The 23,125-nt window shown below is 50.2% G+C and overlaps 1 protein-coding gene across 4 annotated transcripts in view; it reads right to left on the reverse strand.

Annotated features, from left to right (window-relative positions):
* Positions 1-23,125, reverse strand: part of xdh (xanthine dehydrogenase) — a 194,205-nt gene that overhangs the window by 122,497 nt on the left and 48,583 nt on the right. For all 4 annotated transcript variants that reach the window (XR_015079622.1, XM_085997953.1, XM_085997952.1 and 1 more), the window contains exons 5-6: positions 21,135-21,243; positions 7,380-7,506 (exon numbers count right to left, since the gene is read on the reverse strand). Coding sequence is in view for 3 of the 4 variants with exons in the window: in XM_085997953.1 (XP_085854079.1) it covers positions 7,380-7,506; positions 21,135-21,243 (236 nt within the window). In the remaining variant the exon portion in view is untranslated. The remainder of the gene's footprint in view (positions 1-7,379; positions 7,507-21,134; positions 21,244-23,125) is intronic.

Below are 23,125 nucleotides of genomic sequence, written 5' to 3' on the forward strand. Positions count from 1 at the left end.
CCGGTCTGGGGCGCTACTGGGGCGTTGCACGCTCGACTGACGTCACGATCTGTGGGCGCAGGAGATCATGGCGGTAGTGTTTAGCGCCGCCGCAAAATGTCTGGTCAATTTCATGAGCGGCGCAAACATCGCCGCGCCCGGGCGCTAGTTGCTTTGCTTAGGGCTTTGTTTTCTTCCCTCTTAGGGCGCTAACGGGAGGCACTAATCAACCAAATTTCCCCCATGCTGTCTTCAAGGTCCTCGTCTTGAGGCGGGGGGCACCTCCGACTCCTCACTCAATCTTATTTCTTATTTCTGCAGCAGGGCCGCTAACTCTAAGTTATTAGCCCGTCGACAAGTCTGCTAAGCATACGTGTCAAGCAACACATCATGATTATTAAGACACATAGGCCTAGAAATTCAGTATCGCCACGTTTCGGGCGCTACAGCCGGGCGGTCGCTAAATTTAGCGCCCGGCGCAACTTAGCGCCACCTTCGCCGAAATTGAGTTGCATCGCCCCAAGAGGTTGCTGCTGCGCTAAAGCAGGCGGTGCACGACTATCATAAGGCGCTAAGCCGGCGAGCCGAGGCGCTACCACTGAGTGCGGGCGCAGCGCAGGTGCGGCGAGTTGTTGATTGAAGGTAGACACGCTAGCGCCGGTCAGCTCTTAAAGGGGGAGGGTCGATTTGTTTTGCTGTCATGCCCTGCACACTGCTGCCCTGAATCAAGGCCTTAACAGAGCTGCTTCAGGAGTTCAACGCCCACCACTATGGAGAAGGCCAGGGAGCGAGCTCAGCGCTTCAGCGAGGGTGCCCTCAAGCTACTGGTTGGCGCAGTGGAGCACAGGCGACCAATCCTCTTCCCTGATAGTGGCAGGAGGCCGCTGCCCAGCGAGTACAGAAAAGCCTGGAGGGAGGTGGCAAACAGGGTGACCACCAACAGCATGGTTGCCAGGACACCCTCGCAGTGCAGAAAAAAGTTCAACGACCTCACTCGGGTTGGCAGGGTGAGTATCCTTTCGAACACCCTCTTCATCCCTGCATGTGCACCTCACTTTACGGCCAAAGGGTCCTGAAAGCCCCAATGCCCAGCCCTCATCCAACAGCTATGGGACTCTCATGAAAATCACATGCACCTTCAGCACTTTACACACTGTCAGGGCTATTCCACCATGGGAGGCAGTGCAGGCGAGATCAGGGCTTGACACTGTCAGGGCTATTTCACCATGGGAGGCATTGCAGGCAAGAGCAGGGCTTGACACTGTCAGGGCTATTCCACCATGGGAGGCAGTGCAGGCAAGAGCAGGGCTTGACACTGTCAGGGCTATTCCACCATGGGAGGCAATGCAGGCGAGATCAGGGCTTGACACTGTCAGGGCTATTCCACCATGGGAGGCAGTGCAGGCGAGATAAGGGCTTGACACTGTACTTAGAGGCCGTCCTTTCTCTTGCAGGGCAAGCTGGCCCACAATCGCAGGCAACAGCTACGGACCGGGGGAGGCCGTCCTCACCTTCAAGAGCTCAGCGACCTGGAGCAGCGAGTGGAGCGGATTATGGGAGGCCGGCTGATTGGCCCCATCGCCACTGGAGATGCCGACCCCGTTCTGGACAGCAATGGTAAGGTCATGACCTTTTTGACCTCTCTCTTTCCACTTGTGCCTCACACCAGCATCCTTTGCCACTCTCGAACCAATGCAGTGCATAGCAGCACTCATGCCTCCCTCGCTGCCGCCCTGTCCTCACTCTAAAGCAACTCTTGTGCCTCCCTGCTTTCAGATGCTGAATCGCCAGGTCAGGAGGCGGGCCCTCAAGCTGGCACTGTGTCTGAATTGGAAATCGAGGAGGAGGAAGAGGAAGCCGGCCCATCAGTGCCACCCTCAGCCGAGGCAGCCCATGGCCATGATGGGGACACGTCTTCCCTGGAGGGGAGCAGGGGGGAAGGGTCTGATGGGGGTGAAGCTCCGGGGCCCAGCGGGCTGCAGCAACGCGGGAGGGGTGGGGAAGTTTGCCGGCCTTCTCCCCGGAGGGTGAGTGCGGCCTCCAGTCCTGCTATGGTGAGCGCAGAGGAGGTGCGGCTCCTTGTTGAAATGGGCGCCCAGGTTGAGCGCAGGCACACTGAGCTCATGGCTGCAGTGGCAAGGATGCCTGACTCCATAGAGTCACTGGCAAGGAGTGTTCAGGAATTTGGGGCAGCACAGGCCAGGAGTCTGCAGGAATTCAGTGCAGCACAGGCCAGGAGTCTGCAGGACTTCGGGGCAGCACAGGCTAGGAGTCAGCAGGACTTCGCTGCATCACATGCGGCTTCCAGCCAAGTGCTTAGTCGTGCCATGCATTCACTGGCTGGTCTGATGCAGACACAGATCAGGGCCACACGGGCACTAGCTGCTGCCACCCTCGCTGGATCGGCCAGGAATCGCCGGGGCCCTTGCCGCGCCGCAGCAGCCCAGCAGTCTGTGCTTCAGCAGATTGCTGCGCATGCTTCAGTGCTGGCCCGTGCGAGTGCCAGTGTATCGGCCGACCAGGGAGTGCCTGTGCTCTGTCAGGTTGACAGCATTCCTGCTGCCAACACTGTCACTCCTCCACTGCAGCTGCCACCACCCGTAGGACAGACTGCTGCCGCCCAAGCAGAGTTGGAGCAGTCAGCAGCCGGGCCCTCCAGGCCCAGAGCTGGTCCAGGCCATCCCCCAAGGGCAACTGGCAACTCACCATCTGACCCTCAGCAGCCTTCCCCCAGCCTTGCTGCAGCCACTGGGGTCCCATTGAGGAGGAGCTGCAGGGCGGGAAGGGGCCAATCGCGAAAGCGAGGCGGATCACCCTCGCAGGCGAAAAAGTAGAAGGTGTGGCCAAATGTTTTTTTTTATATGAAGGCCGAGGATGTTATGTTTGTTTTTTATGAAGGCCGAGGATGTTATGTTTGTTTTTTATGAAGGCCGAGGATGTTATGTTTTTTTTATATGAATGCCGAGGATGTTATTTTTTTTTATATGAAGGCCGAGGATGTTATGTATTTTTTTTTAAAGGTCGAGGTACATGGTCATTTTTGTTTAACTGTTTTTTTCATTTTCTCCTGGTTGTGAGAGCCAGTTATGTGTCTGACTGTTTTTTGGGGGGTTTCTCTGTTTTTGTTTGTCATGCGGGAAGGGCACAGAGTTTGTCAAATAAAAATTTGTCTTCATTCAGATTGTCCATGTTTGCACTTTGAACTGTTTGTTGCCTTGACCGGCTGAGGGTTTGCGGAGCGGCTCCATTCATGTTCTTTCAATGGCACAAGCCATTCCCTGAGAGGGGACCTAGGACCAACTTGCAATAAGCCGCTGACAGACGGCCCTTGCATTTTGTGCCTCCCTCCCGTCTTGGTGCTCCTCCTCCTCCTCCTCCTCCTCCTCTGGTGGTCCTCCAATGTCTGCTGGCAGTGGCTGAGTCCTGAGGTTGCCAGGCTGTGCAGCATGCAGCACACTACAACGAAATGGGATACTCGCGAGTACTGTAGGGCTCCCCCGGAATGGTCCAGACAGCGGAACCGTTGCTTCAGCACGCCGATTGTGTGCTCAATGATGTTTCTGGTCACTTGATGGCTGTCATTGTTTTGTTCTTCAGCAGGGGTGGTGGGCACACGGAGCGGGGTCATCAGCCAGGTGCACAAAGGATAGCCCTTGTCCCCGATAAGCCAGCCTCCTGGCTGAGCCGGGGCTTCGAAAATGTCTGCCACAGAAGTCTGGCGCAGGATGAAGGCATCGTGGCTGCTGCCTGGAAAGCGGGCATTGACAGCTAGTATGAGCTGCCTGTGGTCACACACCAACTGGACGTTCAGCGAATGGAACCCCTTCCGGTTGCGGTAATCCTCGGCATTCTCTAGAGGCGCCCACAAAGCCACATGCATGCAGTCAATGGCGCCCTGGACCATGGGGAAGCCCACTATTCTTGCAAATCCCATTGCGCGCTCTTGCTGCTTGTCCGGGGTCATGGGGAAGGAAATGTACTGACGTCTCCTTCTGAAGAGGGCATTCATCACCTGGTGGATGCAGCAATGCACCGCGAACTGGGAGACATTAGCAATGTCCCCAGTAGCGGATTGGAAGGAGCCGGTGGCATAGAAGTTGAGAGCCACTGTCACCTTCACTGCCACTGACACAGACGTCCTGCTCCTCAGCTGTGGCTGCAGATCTCTCTGAAGCAGGTGGCAGGTCTTAGTGACCACCTCCTTTCTGAATCGCAGCCTCCAAATACACTGCTCCTCAGACATGTTGAGGTATGAGAACTGCTGGCGGTATACCCTGGGTGGGTAAGGCCTCCTGTGCCGACGCCTGTTGGCCCTTCTCTGTCTGGCCATGATTGGCACTCTCTCTCGGCGTCTCTGAGCCCTTTCAATGCAATGCAGAAACTCAACATTTCCACCCATTGCAGCCCCCATTATATGTGGCGACTCAAGGCTATGGCACTGAAAGTTAAATCCAACTGCAAAGCTCTGGCCTGAAGCCAGAAGTACCTGTGCGAGCGCTGGGTTAAAGCAGAAAGCTCTCTCCCTTTGTCTCTCTCCAAATCTCTCTCTCTCACACAGAAGGAGTGGAACAAAATGGCTGCCACAAAGAATGCAGGAAGAGTCCCCTTTAAATAGCGCCCCCAGCTCCCCACAGCGACTGTGAGCCGTTCCACTCAACCAGTCGCTGGGAGCGCCAGGCGCAAAGTAGGGGGGCGCCAGTGAAGTTCTGGTTTGGGGCGCACCAAGGGCGTTGCACCATGAAATGACGTCAGGATCTGCACGCGCACCCGAGCGGGCGCTGTGGTTCTGCGCCGTCGCTAATTCTTGTCTGAAGTTCGGGAGAGGCGCAGTTCACGCCGCGCCCGGGTGCTAGCCGCATCGCGCCCCACTTCTCGCCCTCCTAAGGTGCTAGCGGCAGGCGCTAACAACTGACTTTCTGGGCCATAATATCACAGCTTGAGTAATCACAAAACACATGGACATGATACGGTGCCAAGGATGCCGCCCCACATTGGACACCATTTCCCACCATGCATGATTCCCATGGGTAGATGTCCTCTTGTTAATGTCAGTATTATGTTGTTTCATATGTCAGTCTTTCAGTTTAAGGGTTTTTAAACTACTTAAGTAATCCAAGAACATGGTTTCCTTTACTACTTATCAGCTTTAATCTCCAACAGCCCTGGTGACCCCTCATAGGCTTACCTAAGGTTCCCATTTAATAAGAACATAAGAATTAGGAGCAGGAGTAGGCCATATGGCCCCTCGAGCCTGCTCTGCCATTCAATAAGATCATGGCTGATCATCGACCTCAACTGCACTTTCCTGCCCGATCCCCATATCCCTTGATTCCCCTAGAGTCCAAAAATCTATCTATCTTAGCCTTAAATATACTCAAAGACTCAGCATGCACAGCCCTTTGGGATAGAGAATTACAAAGATTCACAACCCGCTGAGTGAAGAAATTCCTCCTCATCTCAGTCTTACATGGCCGACCCCTTATCCTGAGACTATGCCTCCTAGTTCTAGACTCTCCAGCCAGGGGGAACAACCTCTCAGCATCTACCCTGTCAATCCCCCTCAAACTCTGATATGTTTCAATGAGATCACCTCTCATTCTTCGAAACTCCAGAGAGTATAGGCCCAATCTAATCAATTTCTTCTCATTTGTTAGCATCCCGTATCTTTCTCGAGCCATATGCTCTTCTAGTCTATGTTTCACCTGGCTAATACTACACATCATGATACAGACAAAGAAAATTATAATGGCCCAGAAATTCGGGTCGGGGGCTTCCCGCGGGTGCAAGCCCCTGACCTGCACTTACCTTGCGCGCCGGCCATTGAGCTGTGGGCCCGCGTGGGATTCTGATCCTGGGCCTCCTCCAACTGCCGGCGCGCAGTGCTTGCGTATCCCAGGGGCGCAGTTAGTTTGATGCGTCCCCTGGGATCACGTGGGCTATGGAGAGCCAATGGCAGCAGGGAATGCTTCATTCATAAGTTTGACAGGAAGAGCTGTCAAACCTATAAATACTATAAGCCCCAAAACATCACTAAAACTTCAAATAAATTTAAAAAAAATTATGGCCTAGAAATTCACTTTGGGCCCGCCAGCTGGCGTGCGCCCAAAAGTTAGCGCTGAGCGCAGAGCCAGTTGCGCCCGTCAGATATTCAGTTTTTGCGCCCCAAGTCGGAACCGGGCACTATTCCAGGGTGTGCCCGCCCCCGCTCGGGGCGCTGAAACTGAATTTCAGCGCTCTAGGCGCCGCTGCGCCACCCGCTGCGGAGCGGCAGGCTGCGGTACTGCAGGCCGCGGTACTGCAGGCGGCCGCCGAAAAAGCGGCCGGCCGCACCTCCACCTTAAAGCGCCCCACTAAGGCTACAGGACGGCCCCGTTTTCTGATCGCTGTTTGCGGCCGCTGCGGAAGAGGCGGCCGCAACTAAATATGGCGGTCGGGCCGGTAGCGGGGCGGTAGCGGGGCACTGCGCACACCGATGACGTCATCGGTGGTGGCGCAGCGCTACTGGCTAACGCCGCCATTACCGCAGCGCTGAATATCGGCAAAAGCTCAGCAAGTGGCGCAAAAGCTCTCTTTGGGCGAAAACTGGGCGCAAAGCCTACTGAATTTCTAGCCCTATATTTTTAAAATAAATATAAATTACAGGAAATAACTATTTTAAACAATAATTTAAATTTTTGAAAAATGAATTACATTTTTTAACAGGGCTAAAAATAAACTTACCTTTCTTTAAAGTATTTAAAAATAATAAATCTGTGGAAAAAATGTTTTAATTTTAGTTAATTCACCACTTACCTTGTTAAAAGCAGGCCTTGCGCCTGCTTTTTAAAAGTGTAACAGCTAGAGACTTACCCTCCCGGAGAAACCTGCAAAAGAAACGTAAGTTTGATGCGCACGCGCTGCCTCTCCGGCGCACGCGTTCCACCTGTCAACCCCTTCTTTCATATGAACGGACGTGCCCGTTTCCCGCGCATGCGCAGTGCATGCACGAAACCGGCACTTTCGTTGGGCCTACGTGTGAATACCCAGTGCGTACTCACGCATTGGGACCCAAATTCCTGGGCCAATACATTGTACAGAAAGCTACAGTGTACCATATTATCAAGAAATCATGAGATTCTCCAGCTTTCCCTTTACCCGTGGATAATCTTTCCTAAGTATTATTTCTCCCTGGCCCTTCATTGTCCCAATCCAAATTCTATATCCCTCTTTACTTTAATTTTAATCCCTCTGACAGGTACCAGTGTGTTTAATTCTATCCCGATTGTTTCATTAATTAGTTTGTTTCTCCATGGAGCATGTGTCAGTGCCCTGATTTAACACATTCTCTCACTCTCCTGAGCCTTTTACTGGGCAAGGCAGCTCAAGAGCCTCGTCACTGAGTCACGATGAACATACTTTACCTTGGAGGCTGCCTTCGATTTCTTCCATTGTGGGCTCCGGATTGTTCCGTAATAAAGTGTACACAGACATGACAATTCCAGGGGTGCAGAATCCACACTGGGAGCCATGAGCTTTTGCTATTCGCTCCTGGTGAAGCAATGAAAGAAGAGATTGACAGTAGGAAGGTTGATCAGCCATGGAAGGCCTCATCAGCGGCAAAGAACTACACAGAGAGTGGGATTGGACTAGCTCTTGCAGAGAAAAACACAAACACAGGCTCGATGGGCTGAATGGCCTGGCTTCTGTATTGGCACATCCACTGATTCTATGAAAGTTATAAAGGAATAATGACATGGGATGGCATTCCTGGACACAGGCAGCATTTTATTGACTGGAGGAGTTGAGTTATGGCAACCCTGCCACTCAATGTAGGTCTCACAAATTTTCACACAAGTAAATGGAGTACTAACAAGTCATAGTTGCTGAAGAGATGGCCATTATTTTGCCTGTTCCCAAGCAATTAAACTGTTCTATGCTGGAAGTGGCCACACTTTATTGAGGTGTTTCAATTTGACTAGTCGTGTCCATAGAGCTCACTGACAGCCTGGGGCCTGTGGTACTAGCCGTGACCATAGAGCTCACTGAAAGCCTGGGGCCTGTGGTACGAGCTGTGCCCACAGAGTTACTGACAGGCTGGGGCCTGTGGTACTAGTCGTGTCCACAGAGTTACTGACAGCCCGGGGCCTGTGGTACTAGTCATGTCCATAAAGCTCACTGACAGCTTGGGGCCTGTGGTACTAGCCGTGACCATAGAGCTCACCGAAAACCTGGGGCCTGTGGTACGAGCTGTGCCCACAGAGTTACTGACAGGCTGGGGCCTGTGGTACTGGTCGTGTCCACAGAGTTACCGACAGCCTGGGGCCTGTGCTACTAGTCGTGTCCATAGAGCTCACTGACAGCCTGGGGCATGTGGTACTAGCCATGCCCATGAGTTACTGACAGCCTGGAGCCTGTGGTGCTAGCCATAGAAACATAGAAGATACATAGAAGATAGGAGCAGGAGTAGGCCATTCGGCCCTTCGAGCCTGCTCCGCCATTCAATGAGATCATGGCTGAGCATCCAAATTCAGTACCCTGTCCCTGCCTTCTCCCCATATCCCTTGATCCCTTTAGCCTCAAGAAATATATCCAACTCCTTCTTGAATATATTTAATGAACTGGCCTCCACTGCCCTCTGTGGCAGAGAATTCCACAGGTTCACCACTCTCTGGGTGAAGAAATTCCTCCTCATTTCAGTCCTAAATGGCTTACCCCTTATCCTTAGACAATGACCCCTGGTTCTGGACTCCCCGGCCATTAGAAACATCCTTCCTGCATCTAGTCTGTCCAGGCCTGACAGAATTTTATAGGTTTCGATGAGATCCCCTCTCAATCTTCTAAACTCCAGTGAGTATAAGCCCAATCGACACAATCTCTCCTCATACGTCATTCCTGCCATCCCAGGTATCAGCCTGGTGAATCTTCGCTGCACTCCTTCCATGGCAAGAACGTCCTTCCTCAGGTAAGGTGACCAAAACTGCACACAATACTCAAGGTGCGGTCTCACCAAGGCCCTGTACAACTGCCGCAAGACATCCTTGTTCCTGTACTCGAACCCTCTTGCTACGAAGGCCAACATACCATTTGCCTTCTTAACCGCCTGCTGCACCTGCATGCTTACCTTCAGCGACTGGTGCACAAGAACACCCAGGTCTCTTTGCACTTCCCCTTCTCCCAATCTATTGCCATTCAAATAATAATCTGCCTTCCTGTTTTTACCACCAAAGTGGATAACCTCACTTTTATCCACATTATAGTGCATTTGCCATGTTTCTGCCCAGTCACCCAACCTGTCCAAATCGTACTGGAGTTTCACGACATCCTCCTCACAGCATACCCTCCCACCCAGCTTTGTGTCACCTGCAAATTTGGAGATATTACATCCAATTCCCTCGTCCAGATCATTAATATATATTGTGAACAGCTGGGGTCCTAGGACTGATCCTTGCGGTACCCCACTAGTCACCGCCTGCCACTCGGAAAATGACCCGTTTATTCCAACTCTTTGCTTTCTGTCCGCCAACCAGTTCTCTATCCAAGTCAATACCCTGCACCCAATCCCATGTGCCTTAATTTTGCACGCTAATCTCTTATGCGGGACCTTATCGAAAGCCTTCTGAAAGTCCAAATACACCACATCCACTGGTTCTCCCTTATCCATTTTACCAGTTGCATCCTCAAAAAATTCCAGTAGATTAGTTAAGCATGATTTACCTTTTGTAAATCCATGTTGACTTTGTCCGATCCAGTCACTGCTTTCCAAGTGCTCTGCTATTACATCTTTTATAATGGACTCTAGCATTTTCTCCACTACCGATGTCAGGCTTACCGGTCTATAATTCCCCGCTTTTTCTCTACCACCTTTTTTAAATAGTGGGGTAACATTAGCTACCCTCTAATCCATGGGTACTGTTCCAGAGTCTATCGAGTTCTGGAAGAGGACCAGCAATGCATCTACTATTTCTAGGGCCACTTCCTTAAGTACCCTAGGATGTAGATTATCAGGCCCTGGGGATTTATCGGCCTTCAGTCCCATCAATTTTCCTAACACCATTTCCCTACAAATACTGATTTCTTTCAGTTCCACCCTTTCATCAGACCCTATGTTCCCCGGCATCTCTGGGAGGTTATTTGTGTCCTCCTTTGTGAAGACAGAACCAAAATATGTATTTAGTTGATCTGCCATTTCTTTGCTCCCCATTATAAGTTCCCCTGATTCTGACTGCAAGGGACCTACGCTTGACTTCACCAATCTTTTTCTCTTCACATATCTGTGTCCACAGAGTTACTGACAGCCTGGGGCCTGTGGTACTAGCCGTGTCCATAGAGCTCACTGACAGCCTGGGGCCTGTGGTATGAGCCGTGTCCCTAGAGCTCACTGATAGTCTGGGGCCTGTGTGTAGTGTATGTAACCGTTCCACCTTTAAGAGAACTATTTTAAGGTAGCACTACTTTATCTTGGCTGCTGTATACTGTAATACCGGTGGTGACCACACCGGTATATAAGTGCTGTGTAATGATTTATTGGGCAGTTCCGCCCTGACCTTCAACTAGTAAAGACCTGTTAAAGTTTACTCTTGTGGTCTGTGTAGTAATTCTCAATATAACACACAGACTTAACAGTGACGACGAGTACGATCTTACCCTGCGACAGAGATACATCCAAGGCAGTTTAATGGGCGTCGAGAGGAGGCATCCGCCCTCATCATTCTGCTGAGAAAAGACTCGGGTCTGCAGAGCAAAGGAAGAATTCTGACACGAAGTCTTCCATCAGCAACAGGCAGTGATCATCCCTTCTATCACGGTGGTGGGTAAGCCGATCAGCGACGAGCAGCAAGTCGGCCACGTTGACTGTGAGTAGGGGAGAAAATTTAAAAAAAAAACAGAGGATATAAGGGCGGAGAACTCGACCACGGCCGGGGAAAGGAGCCGGACAGAAGTCGGGGCCAGAGGCGCTGAGACTGGGGCAGCGTAAGGCACGGAAGCCGCGGTGAATGCAAACGCAGCCGGTGCGAAAGACCGGGCTGCAAGCGGGCTGGGAGACGCAACAGCGTCGAGAGAGAGCTCGACCGCGACCGGTGAAAAAGGCCGGGCAGCTACCGAGGCCGCAAGGCGCAGCGACCGGGTCAGCGTAAGGCGCGGGAGAAAATAAAAAAACCGCAGAGAACTCAGCCGCAGCCGGGGGGGAAAGGACCGGACTGCAAGAGGGGCTGGGAGGCACGATTGAAAACCGCTGGGGGAGGGCGAACGCAGCAAATCGGCAATTGCCATTACAGCCAGCGGGGGAGAAAGGCAAACGCGAGAAGCCGCCATTTTCGGAGGCGGGGGAAGAAGACAAGCGCGGGAAACCGCCATTTTGTAAAAGAAAAAAAAAAAAATTATTTTGTTTCTCAAGAAGATCGCGAGGATGCCTAAGCGTGGTAACATCAACGATTTCGATTCCGATGTTGAAGATTGGGCCACGTATGTAGAACGCATAGAGATATTTTGTAAGGCAAATAAAATATCAGATGAAGATAAAGCACTAACCTTACTAAACTCAATGGGTGCGAAGACATACGGGCTATTGAAGCATCTTCTATCACCAGCTAAACCGGCGGATCAGACTTTTGCTAATATTGTTGCTGTCCTGAAGAATCATTTGAACCCCACACCGCTGATGTTAGCGGAACGATTTAAATTTTATGCGAGAACGCAACTGAAAGAGGAAAGCAACGCGGAGTATTTAATTGAACTGCGCAAGCTAGCGAAATACTGTCAGTTTGGGGAAAGCCTGACAGAGGCACTGAGAGACAAATTCGTGTGTGGATTGTCGAAAGAAGGAACACAAAAGCGATTGCTTGAAGAGAATGATCTTACACTTGATAAGGCTGTCACTATTACAGCATCGCACGAAGCCGCAGCGAGAGGCACCACGGAAATGCAGCTGAAGGCAACGGTACTCAGCGTAGATCAAATGGCTTCGGGTACAATGAAATGTTATCGTTGTGGGAAGACAACACACGATCAGAACCAATGCTGGTTTAAAAACCTGGAATGTAGAAAATGTGGCAAGCTTGGTCACATAGCTAAAGTATGCCGGTCAGGAAAGAAGACCAGCAACAAAAAGTCACCACAGGAAAAGTGCAGAAAGGTTCATAAGGTGGCTGAGAAGAGTTCGGATGAACAGAATTCGGATTCAGACTCCAACAGCAAGGAACTGGGTAGTCTGAGAATTCACAACGTGAGTAAGGAAGCTGACCGACAAACTATCTGGGTCACACTGCAGATAGCAGGAGTCCAAGTGAAGATGGAATTGGACACCGGATCGGCGTTGACGGTCATGAATAAGCAAGATTACAAAAAGTTATTCAAACATATTCCCCTATGGGATACGGAGATAGTATTGCAGACATACACGGGGCAAAAAGTATACCCCATCGGAAAGATAAAAGTCAAAGTGATACACAAGGGCAAAGAATACCAAGGAATGGACTTATATGTACTACCTGAGGGAGGTCCACCACTTCTGGGATGGGAGTGGATCAGGAAAATAAATATAGACTGGCACCCCCTAAACGCAATAACGGAAGATTCCGGAAAAAAATGTCAAACCTGAACGATTGTCCAGAATATTGGATGAGGCTAAAGAGGTGTTCCAACAGGGACTGGGAACACTGAGAGGAATTAAGGCAAAAATCAAGATTGCAGAACATGCAAACCCAAAATTTTTCAAAGCCAGACCGGTACCGTATGCGATACGACCTGCTGTGGAAGCTGAGCTGGAAGGGCTGGAACGTTCAGGAGTACTGTCTAAGGTGGACTGGAGTGAGTGGGCCACGCCCATTGTTCCCGTCATGAAGCGTTCATCGAGTAACAAGCCAGGGGAACCGGGGAAGGTCCGCATCTGTGGAGACTTCAAGATCACGGTTAATCCGGTGCTTCACACGGTGCAATATCCGCTTCCGCGGATTGAGGATATCTTTGCTTCATTGTCTGGCAGGAAACGCTTCACCAAGATAGACCTGGCGCAAGCGTACTTACAGATGGAAGTTGAGGAAGAGTCGCGCCAGTATCTCACAATCAGCACGCACAGAGGCTTGTATCGATATAATAGACTGGTTTTTGGAGTGGCTTCGGCTCCGGCAATTTGGCAGAGGGCCATGGAGCAGGTATTACAGGGAATTCCAAGCACTCAATGTTACTTGGACGATATCCTGATTACAGGGGATGACGATGAGGAACACCTTGCAAATTTGAAACTGGTGCTCACCAGGTTGAAGGAATATGGCCTTCGAGTTAATCGCGAGAAATGTGAGTTCTTTCAGAAACGGATCTCGTACTGTGGTCATGTCATTGACCAGGAGGGGCTGCACAAGTCACCTGACAAGATCGAAGCTGTTGTGAAGGCTCCCGCTCCGGAAAATGTATCCCAGTTGAGATTGTTCCTAGGGTTGATTAACTATTACCATAAGTTTCTGCCAAATCTATCCACGGTGCTGTACCCGCTGAATGCTCTTTTGCAGAAAGAAGTACCATGGAAGTGGAGCGAGGACTGTAAGAAGGCCTTTCGCGAAAGCAAGACATTGATCACCTCAGAGGAAGTGTTGGCTCACTTCAACCCAACGCTACCTATTCGTTTAGCTTGTGATGCTTCTCCTTATGGTATTGGAGCAGTACTCTCACACAAGTTGCCAAATGGCTCAGAAAGGCCAGTCGCATTTGCATCCAGACCATTGACCTCCGCTGAGCGCAACTATGCTCAGATAGATAGGGAGGCTCTCAGCCTGGTGTGGGGAGTAAAGAAGTTTAATCATTACCTGCAGGGCCAGAAGTTTACACTGCTGACAGACCACCAGCCGCTGGTATCCATATTCAACCCTAAAAAGGGCGTTTCCATTATGACAGCGCAAAGGCTACAGAGGTGGTCCCTTTTCCTAGGGGCACACCAATATGACATAGAATACAAAGGATCAAAACAACATGGGAATGCTGACGGTTTATCACGCCTACCATTGCCAACGGTAGAAGAGGCGCCTACAGTGGACCCAGTGGAGATGTTCCACTCAACCATAGTGGAATGTCTACCAGTAACAAATTCTATGATCGAAAAGGAAACAAGAAATGACCCGACTCTCTCACGAGTCTACGATTTAACGGTGAAGGGATGGCCAGCACACGGCGAACCACTGTTGCCAGCTTTTTCGCAAAGAAGAGAACAGCTGTCAGTGTGCCGAGGAACTTTGATGTGTGGATCCAGAGTGGTGATTCCACCCAAACTCCAGCAAAAAGTGCTAAAGGAGCTTCACGAGGGGCATCTGGGTGGAGTGAAAATGAAGAACCTAGCCAGAGCGTTCGTGTGGTGGCCAGGTATTGATGGAGACATCGAAGAAACGACCAAGAGCTGCCTAGGATGCCAGAAGGTCCAAAACGCCCCACCACAAGCTCCTCTGCATCCATGGGAGTGGCCCTCATCTCCATGGCAAAGGGTACATATCGACTTTGCTGGTCCATTTATGGACTCAATGTTCTTAATCGCGGTGGATGCACACTCCAAGTGGCTGGAGGTAATAAAGATGTCCGCCACCACCACGGAAAAAACCATCACAGTATTAAGGACCATGTTTGCCAGGAATGGGCTGCCGGAACAGATCTGTTCCGATAATGGACCGCAATTTGTGTCCGAAGAATTCAGGAAGTTCTTAAAAAACAATGGGGTTAAGCACTACACGTCCGCCCCATACCATCTCGCCACCAATGGATTAGCTGAAAGGTTTGTCCAGACCTTCAAGAAGGCCATAAAGGCCATGGGTAATGAAGACATAAATCTACAACATAAGGTAGATAACTTCTTGTTGGCGTACAGGAATGCAACACATGCGGTCACAAACCAAACTCCCGCCATGATGTTTTTCAATAGAAGACTAAGATTTGATCAAGCCAAACATCAGAAGGGATGTAGAGAACCGGCAATTTCAAGGCATGAATGAAAGGCCAACTAGAACCTTCCAGATAGGTCAACAAGTTTTGGCCCGGGACTACCGTACCGAGAAATGGCAGCCTGGAACTATTTGCACACGACTAGGACCGCTGATGTATACCGTGAACATTGGTGAAAGCATAATAAGGCGCCATGCTGACCAGATCATAGCGTCATCCGAAAAGGGACAACTTACACCACAACTCTATACGCCTAATGATGAAGCAGAGATACCCATAGTATCTACCTCCGATCCGGTGATACTGGAACCAGATGAACCCGACACTGACATTCAAGCAGAATCGACCTTGCCAAAAGAATCTACTACACCACTGAAAACTACTACACCACCGAGGCGTTATCCGGACCGAGTCAGGAAGCCTCCAGAGAGACTGAATCTATGAACTGTTTTTACATTAAGTTGTGTATATATGTTATGATGTTATGGTTTAATGGGAAGATATACTGTTAACCTAAAAAGGGAGGATTGTAGTGTATGTAACCGTTCCACCTTTAAGAGAACTATTTTAAGGGCTGCACTACTTTATCTTGGCTGCTGTATACTGTAATACCGGTGGTGACCACACCGGTATATAAGTGCTGTGTAATGATTTATTGGGCAGTTCCGCCCTGACCTTCAACTAGTAAAGACCTGTTAAAGTTTACTCTTGTGGTCTGTGTAGTAATTCTCAATATAACACACAGACTTAACACTGTGGTACTAGCTGTGTCCACAGAGTTACTGACAGCCTGGGGCCTGTGGTACTAGTCGTGTCCATAGAGCTCACTGACAGCCTGGGGCCTGTGGTACCTGTCATGTCCATAGAGCTCACTGACAGCCTGGGGCCTGTGGTACCAGCCGTGTCCATAGAGCTCACTGATAGCCTGGGGCCTGTGGTACTAGCCGTGTCCATAGAGCTCACTGACAGCCTGGGGCCTGTGGTACTAGTCGTGTCCATAGAGCTCACTGACAGCCTGGGGCCTGTGGTACTAGCCGTGTCCATAGAGCTCACTGATAGCCTGGGGCCTGTGGTACTAGCCGTGACCATAGAGCTCACTGACAGCTTGGGGCCTGTGGTACTAGCCGTGTCCACAGAGTTACTGACAGCCTGGGGCCTGTGGTACTAGCCGTGTCCACAGAGTTACTGACAGCCTGGGGCCTGTGGTACTAGCCATGCCCATAGAGCTCACTGACAGCCTGGGGCCTGTGGTACTAGCCGTGTCCACAGAGTTGTAGTGTATGTAACCGTTCCACCTTTAAGAGAACTATTTTAAGGGTTGCACTACTTTATCTTGGCTGCTGTATACTGTAATACCGGTGGTGACCACACCGGTATATAAGTGCTGTGTAATGATTTATTGGGCAGTTCAGCCCTGACCTTCGACTAGTAAAGACCTGTTAAAGTTATTCTTGTGGTCTGTGTGCAGTGATTCATATTAACCATAACTGGAACACACAGACTTAACAGTGGCGACGAGTACGATCTTACCCTGCGGCAGAGATACATCCAAGGCAGTTTAACGGGCGTCGAGAAGAGGCATCCGCCCTCATCATCCTGCTGAGAAAAGACTCGGGTCTGAAGAGCAAGGAAGAATCCTGACACGAAGCCTTCCATCAGCAACAAGCAGTGATCATCCCTTCTATCACGGTGGTGGGTAAGCCGATCAGCGACGAGCAGCGGGTCGGCCACGTTGGCTGTGAAGTAGGGGAGGGAAAAACGGAGGATATAAGGGCGGAGAACTCGACCACGGCCGGGGAAAAGAGCCGGACAGAAGTCGGGGCCAGAGGCGCTGAGACTGGGGCAGCGTAAGGCACGGGAGCCGCGGTGAATGGCAACGCAGCCGGTGTGAGAGACCGGGCTGCAAGCGGGCTGGGAGACGCAACAGCATCGAGAGAGAGCTCGGCCGCGACCGGTGAAAAAGGCCGGGCAGCTACTGAGGCCACGAGGCGCAGCGACCGGGACAGCGTAAGGTGCGGGAGAAAATAAATTAAAAAAAACAGCGGAGAACTCAGCCGCAGCCGGGGGAAAGGACCGGACTGCAAGAGTGGCTGGGAGGCACGATTTGAGAACCGCTGGGGAGGACGAACGCAGCAATACGGCAATCGCCATTACAGCCAGCGGGGGAGAAAGGCAAATGCGGGAAGCCGCCATTTTCGTAGGCGGGGGAAGAAGACAAGCGCGGGAAACCGCCATTTAAAAAAAAAAAAATTAAAGAAAAATTTATTTTTGTTTCTCAAGAAGATTGCGAGGATGCCTAAGCGTGGTAACATCAACGATTTCGATCCCGATGTTGAAGATTGGGCCACGTATGTAGAACGCATAGAGATTTATTGTAAGGCAAATAAAATATCCGATGAAGATAAAGCACTAGCCTTACTAAACTCAATGGGTGCGAAGACATACGGGCTATTGAAGCATCTTCTATCACCAGCTAAACCGGCGGATCAGACTTTCGCTAATATTGTTGCTGTCCTGAAGAATCATTTGAACCCCACACCGCTGATGTTAGCGGAACGATTTAAATTTTATGCGAGAACGCAACTGAAAGAGGAAAGCAACGCGGAGTATTTAATTGAACTGCGTAAGCTAGCGAAATACTGTCAGTTTGGGGAAAGACTGACAGAGGCACTGAGAGACAAATTCGTGTGTGGATTGTCGAAAGAAGGAACACAAAAGCGGCTGCTTGAAGAGAATGATCTTACACTTGATAAGGCTGTCACTATTGCAGCATCGCACGAAGCCGCAGCGAGAGGCACTGCGGAAATGCAGCTGAAGGCAGCGGTACTCAGCGTAGATCAAATGGCTTTGGGTACAACGAAAAGTTATCGTTGTGGAAAGACAACACACGATCAGAACCAATGCTGGTTTAAAAACCAGGAATGTAGAAAATGTGGCAAGCTTGGTCACATAGCTAAAGTATGCCGGTCAGGAAAGAAGACCAGCAACAAAAAGTCACCGCAGGAAAAGTGCAGAAAGGTACATAAGGTGGCTGAGAAGAGTTCGGATGAACAGAATTCGGATTCAAACTCCAACAGCAAGGAACTGGGTAGTCTGAGAATTCACAATGTGAGTAAGGAAGCTGACCGACAAACTATCTGGGCCACACTGCAGATAGCAGGAGTCCAAGTGAAGATGGAATTGGACACCGGATCAGCGTTGACGGTCATGAATAAGCAAGATTACAAAAGGTTATTCACACATATTCCCCTACGGGATACGGAGATAGTATTGCAGACATACACGGGCAAAGAGTATACCCCATCGGAAAGATAAAAGTCAAGGTGGTACACCAGGGCAAAGAACACCAAGGAATGGACATATATGTACTACCTGAGGGAGGTCCACCACTTCTGGGACGGGAGTGGATCAGGAAAATAAATATGGACTGGCACTCCCTAAAAGCAATCAGCAGTGACAGTGACAAAGCAGAGAGTGAGAACTCGGTGAAGACAATCAGCTCAGACTCTGGAACTGATGATGGTAAGACCAGCCCATGTGCAAAAGACAAGTCTAAAATGGACTTGCAGACTAATGATGGAAAAACGAAGGAGTGCATAAATGCTTCAGAAGAGAACAAAGTATCAGAACAGAATTCCACTGAACAACAACAACATAGTTTGACAGAGAATTCTGATCTGTCCAGTCTACAGACATGCACATTTCTGAGGAACACCGGGCTCGAACTCAACTCAATCTCAAACTACAACAGCAATTAGAACAAATGATTCGCCGTTTTGAGCAAGAGATGACTGCAAAGAAAAAGTTCTTTGACACAGAGTTGGAGAATCTGGGAAGACCGCAGAAGCAGCTGATTGAGAAAATGGATCAGGAACACACAAACCGTCTGCGCGATGAGGCCAAACGAATCAAAGCTGAGCAAGAAAGGGAATATGTCAAATTCATCGATCAGTTGAAAGCTAAGAAGAATGAGCACCCTTCTGTGAGCAGTGTCAGCAGTAATAAGCCACTCAGGGAATTGGTGGCAGAGGCAAAAGCTGAAGTGATGGAGGAAATAGAAGACAATAGAGAAGAAGCAGAAGATGATGACTCATCTGAACCATTATCACCCCTACCAGGTCACGCACGTGGTCCCTCCGAACTGAGCCAAATCAGTCTGGAAGTATAAAAACTTCCCAAGGTACTCGAGCCTTTAGAAGTCAGCAATGCTGGTTCTGAAGTTACGAAAGTTCAAGCTGTTAAGTCCAGTGAAGGACTATTAGATGAGTCACCCCAGCAACGAGAACCTACTACACCACCGAAAACTACTACACCACCGAGGCGTTATCCGGACCGGGTCAGGAAGCCTCCAGAGAGACTGAATCTGTGAACTGTTTTTACATGAAGTTGTGTATATATGTTATGATGTTATGTTTAATGGGGAATATATACGGTTAAGCTAAAAAGGGAGGATTGTAGTGTATGTAACCGTTCCACCTTTAAGAGAACTATTTTAAGGGTTGCACTACTTTATCTTGGCTGCTGTATACTGTAATACCGGTGGTGACCACACCGGTATATAAGTGCTGTGTAATGATTTATTGGGCAGTTCAGCCCTGACCTTCGACTAGTAAAGACCTGTTAAAGTTATTCTTGTGGTCTGTGTGCAGTGATTCATATTAACCATAACTGGAACACACAGACTTAACAAGAGTTACTGACAGCCTGGGGCCTGTGGTACTAGCCATGTCCATAGAGCTCACTGACAGCCTGGGGCCTGTGGTACTAGCCGTGTCCATAGAGCTCACTAACAGCCTGGGGCCTGTGGTATGAGTCGTGACCATAGAGCTCACTGACAGCCTGGGGCCTGTGGTACTAGCCGTGTCCATAGAGCTCACTAACAGCCTGGGGCCTGTGGTACTAGCCATGTCCATAGAGCTCACTGATAGCCTGGGGCCTGTGGTACTAGCCGCGTCCATAGAGCTCACTAACAGCCTGGGGCCTGTGGTATGAGTCGTGACCATAGAGCTCACTGATAGCCTGGGGCCTGTGGTACTAGCCATGTCCATAGAGCTCACTGACAGCCTGGGGCCTGTGGTACTAGCCATGTCCATAGAGCTCACTGACAGCCTGTGGCCTGTGGTACTAGCCGTGTCCATAGAGCTCACTGATAGCCTGGGGCCTGTGGTACTAGCCGTGCCCATAGAGCTCACTGACAGCCTGGGGCCTGTGGTACTAGCCGTGTCCATAGAGCTCACTGACAGCCTGGGGCCTGTGGTACTAGCTGTGTCCGCAGAGTTACTGACAGCTTGGGGCCTGTGGTACGAACCGCGTTCATACAGCTCACTGATTGTTTGTTTCAGTTAGGTTACTGAGTAGCTATTGCTCAGACACCATACCATTACCTAGCTCGAAGGAAAATCAACCAGTGACCCTCGCTGGAAAGTGAACAGCTGCAGCCATCAGGTGAGGACAGGATCAGGGTCATGGTAAATGGCTCATCAGCAACATTGTGTGGACTCACACAGGAAGAATGACTACTTGCCAAGATACTAGAGAACGCTGATCCCTGTAAAACTGTTCCTCAGCATGAAACCACAGCCCTCTCCCAGCAGGAGAGGAGACGAGGAAGGGGAGATAGAAACAAGGATGTTTCAAACTCAAGCAACATTGTTGTACGTACTACAGATAGATGCTGGTAATGGCAGGAGTGGTGTGGGATGGAGCTTGGCAATGTCCAGATGCTCTCCATGTACACAGCTCGCACCATTTCATAGAATCATGCAGCACAGAAGGAGGCCATTCGGCCCATCGTGCCGGCTCTTTTGAAAGAGCTCTCCGATTAGCCCACTCGCCTGCTCTTACCCCAGAGCCCTGCAAATTTTTCCTTTTCAAGTATTTACCCAATTCCCTTTTGAAAGTTACTATTGAATCTTCTTCCACTGACCCTTCAGGCAATGCATTCCAGATCATAACAACTCGCTGTGTATCAAAATGTTTCCTCATGTCATCTCTGGTTCTTTTGCCTTAAATCTGTGTCATCTAGTTATTGGCCCTTCAGTCATTGGAAACAGTTTCTCCTTAGTTATTCTATCAAAACCCTTCGAGAATTTGAATACCTCTATTAACCTTCTCTGCTTTAAGGAGAACAACCCCAGCTTCTCCAGTCTCTCCACATAACTGAAGTCCCTCATCCCTGGAATCATTCTAGTAAATCTGTTCGGCACCCTCTCCAAGGAGAAACAAGTCACAGCGCCAGTACAACCCGGAAGGCTCACCTGGACCGGGTGAAGCCGAGTGGTGGTGCTCCCAATTCCTTCCACGGTGGTCACAGCGGCGTGGTGCAGGGAGCAGAGCGGCGCTAGGCAGGCGTTAATGGCAAAGTGTCTGGGGCGGCACAGTTAAGGAGGGCTAGTTACCATACGGTGACGCCCAACGGAATGAGAAGCATGACACGTCTGTACACCGTGGAGCGGTGTCCATTCATTCGGGGAATCGGGGTGGGGCAAGCAATGAGGTTCTGGGGGAACTGCAAGGGTAAAATGGCTAAGTGTAGCATGCCCGGGAGGAACAGATGAATTTGGACCATGGTTCCCAAAGCTTTCCAGCAAAGCTTTCCTCACATCACGTCTGGGTCTGTTGCAGACTAATTGATAAAGATTGATTATTATGAATAGTCAACAACTTTAACATATCAGGCGACTGCCAGAATGGTAGAAGGCGAATTAGATGGACCTCAGTCATTTTATCATCCAGCAATTCCTACGTTGCTATATTCTTAAGCCCAGGCTCCAGTCCTCCCAGTGTGGAATGGTATTCACAGGGGATGAGCGTTATAGAATGGGGGCTGCAATGCTGCATCTTCCTCTGTCTCCTACCTGCACTTCCATCTAGTTCGCTTTCCCCACAGGTGAGACTGAAACTATCTAGTCAACGTGACGCTGTCAGTAACCATGCAATCAAGTACCTTGGCTGCAAAGTTTAATATATGAGGCAAATTTACTACACAAATAATGAACAAGCAAATAGTTTAACAGAGACTTAGGGCTGGATTTTGCCAGCCCTGGGGAGGCGGATTTGGAGGCGGGACTGCCGGGAAAATGGCAGAATTTGGGGGCGGGTGCCCAACCCGCCCCCAACCTGCCTCCATGCCATCTTGCCAGGAAGTGGGTAGCCGACACGCGCCGGGTCCCACCTCCTCGAGACGGGAAGTGGATTAATGCCAATTAACTGCCTGTCAACAGGCAGTTTTTTGGCTAATCTCTATTTTGAGCCCTGAAGTGTGGGCTTCCCGACGGCTCCGAACCTCAGTGAGGCGGGCTGTCGGTCTGCGGGGGTCGGAGGGGCCGAGATGTCGGGTGTGCAGGTGAGTAATGGGTGCATGTGTGCAGAGGTAAGTGTGTGAGGTGTGTGTAAAGTGTTTTAATAAGTTTTACTTACCTTTACTTCTTCCTGCAGGCTTCCTCCCTTCAGGTCTCGGGAGTCCCTCAGCTCACCGGCACAGAAAGCAGAATGGCCGCTGACCTGTCAAAAGCTGCAGCCTTCTGCTTTCTAATTGAGTCTTGAGTAAAGACACAACTTAGAGTACAGATTGTCAGTGTTTGACAGCTTCACAGAGCTGTCAAACGATGACATTTCATCTGTCAAAAGCTCTTGACAGATGAAACGGCACTCGCTGACGTCGCCTGTAACTGGCTTTCCCTTAATTGGCCTGCTGAGCCCGCTGGGCGGGCTTAACAAGGTCAATCAAGGGAAAGTAGCGTGGGTTGGCCACAAGTCGATGGAGGCGGGACTAAAACCCAACAAGTGGGAGTCCCGCCTCCAAAAGCTCCCCATTGACAAAATCCAGCCCTTAGTTATCGTAGAAAATCTGTTATCCAGCTCCTTGAGTTGGCAAAAATAATAAAGAAAATGCTCCAAATCTAGGAATGAATCGAATCTTTTATGGATGAGTTTTACATGCACGCATGTCGGGGGGTCATTTCCACCTTCATGGCCTGGGCAGCTGGAGTTGATCGCCCACCCATTGACCAGTAGGTTGAGGAACAGGCGGGTTCGACAACAGGTGGCAGTGGGGCGGGGTGGGGGGGGGGGAAATCCACTCGGCCAGATGACCACCCAGGTGGTGAAGTTCACAAAGACCCTTTCGCGTTGCTTCTCTTTCAGGAAGGTTAAAGCTGTCTCTGCTTGGCAGAAGCGAGATGTTTCAGATCTAACTGCCTCCAATCGGACAAAAAACCTGCCTCCTTATATCGTCCGGAATGAGAGT

This window comes from Somniosus microcephalus, chromosome 9 (genome assembly GCF_052327205.1).
Source record: "Somniosus microcephalus isolate GS21.2 chromosome 9, FLI_Smic_1.0, whole genome shotgun sequence".
NCBI lineage: Eukaryota > Metazoa > Chordata > Chondrichthyes > Squaliformes > Somniosidae > Somniosus > Somniosus microcephalus.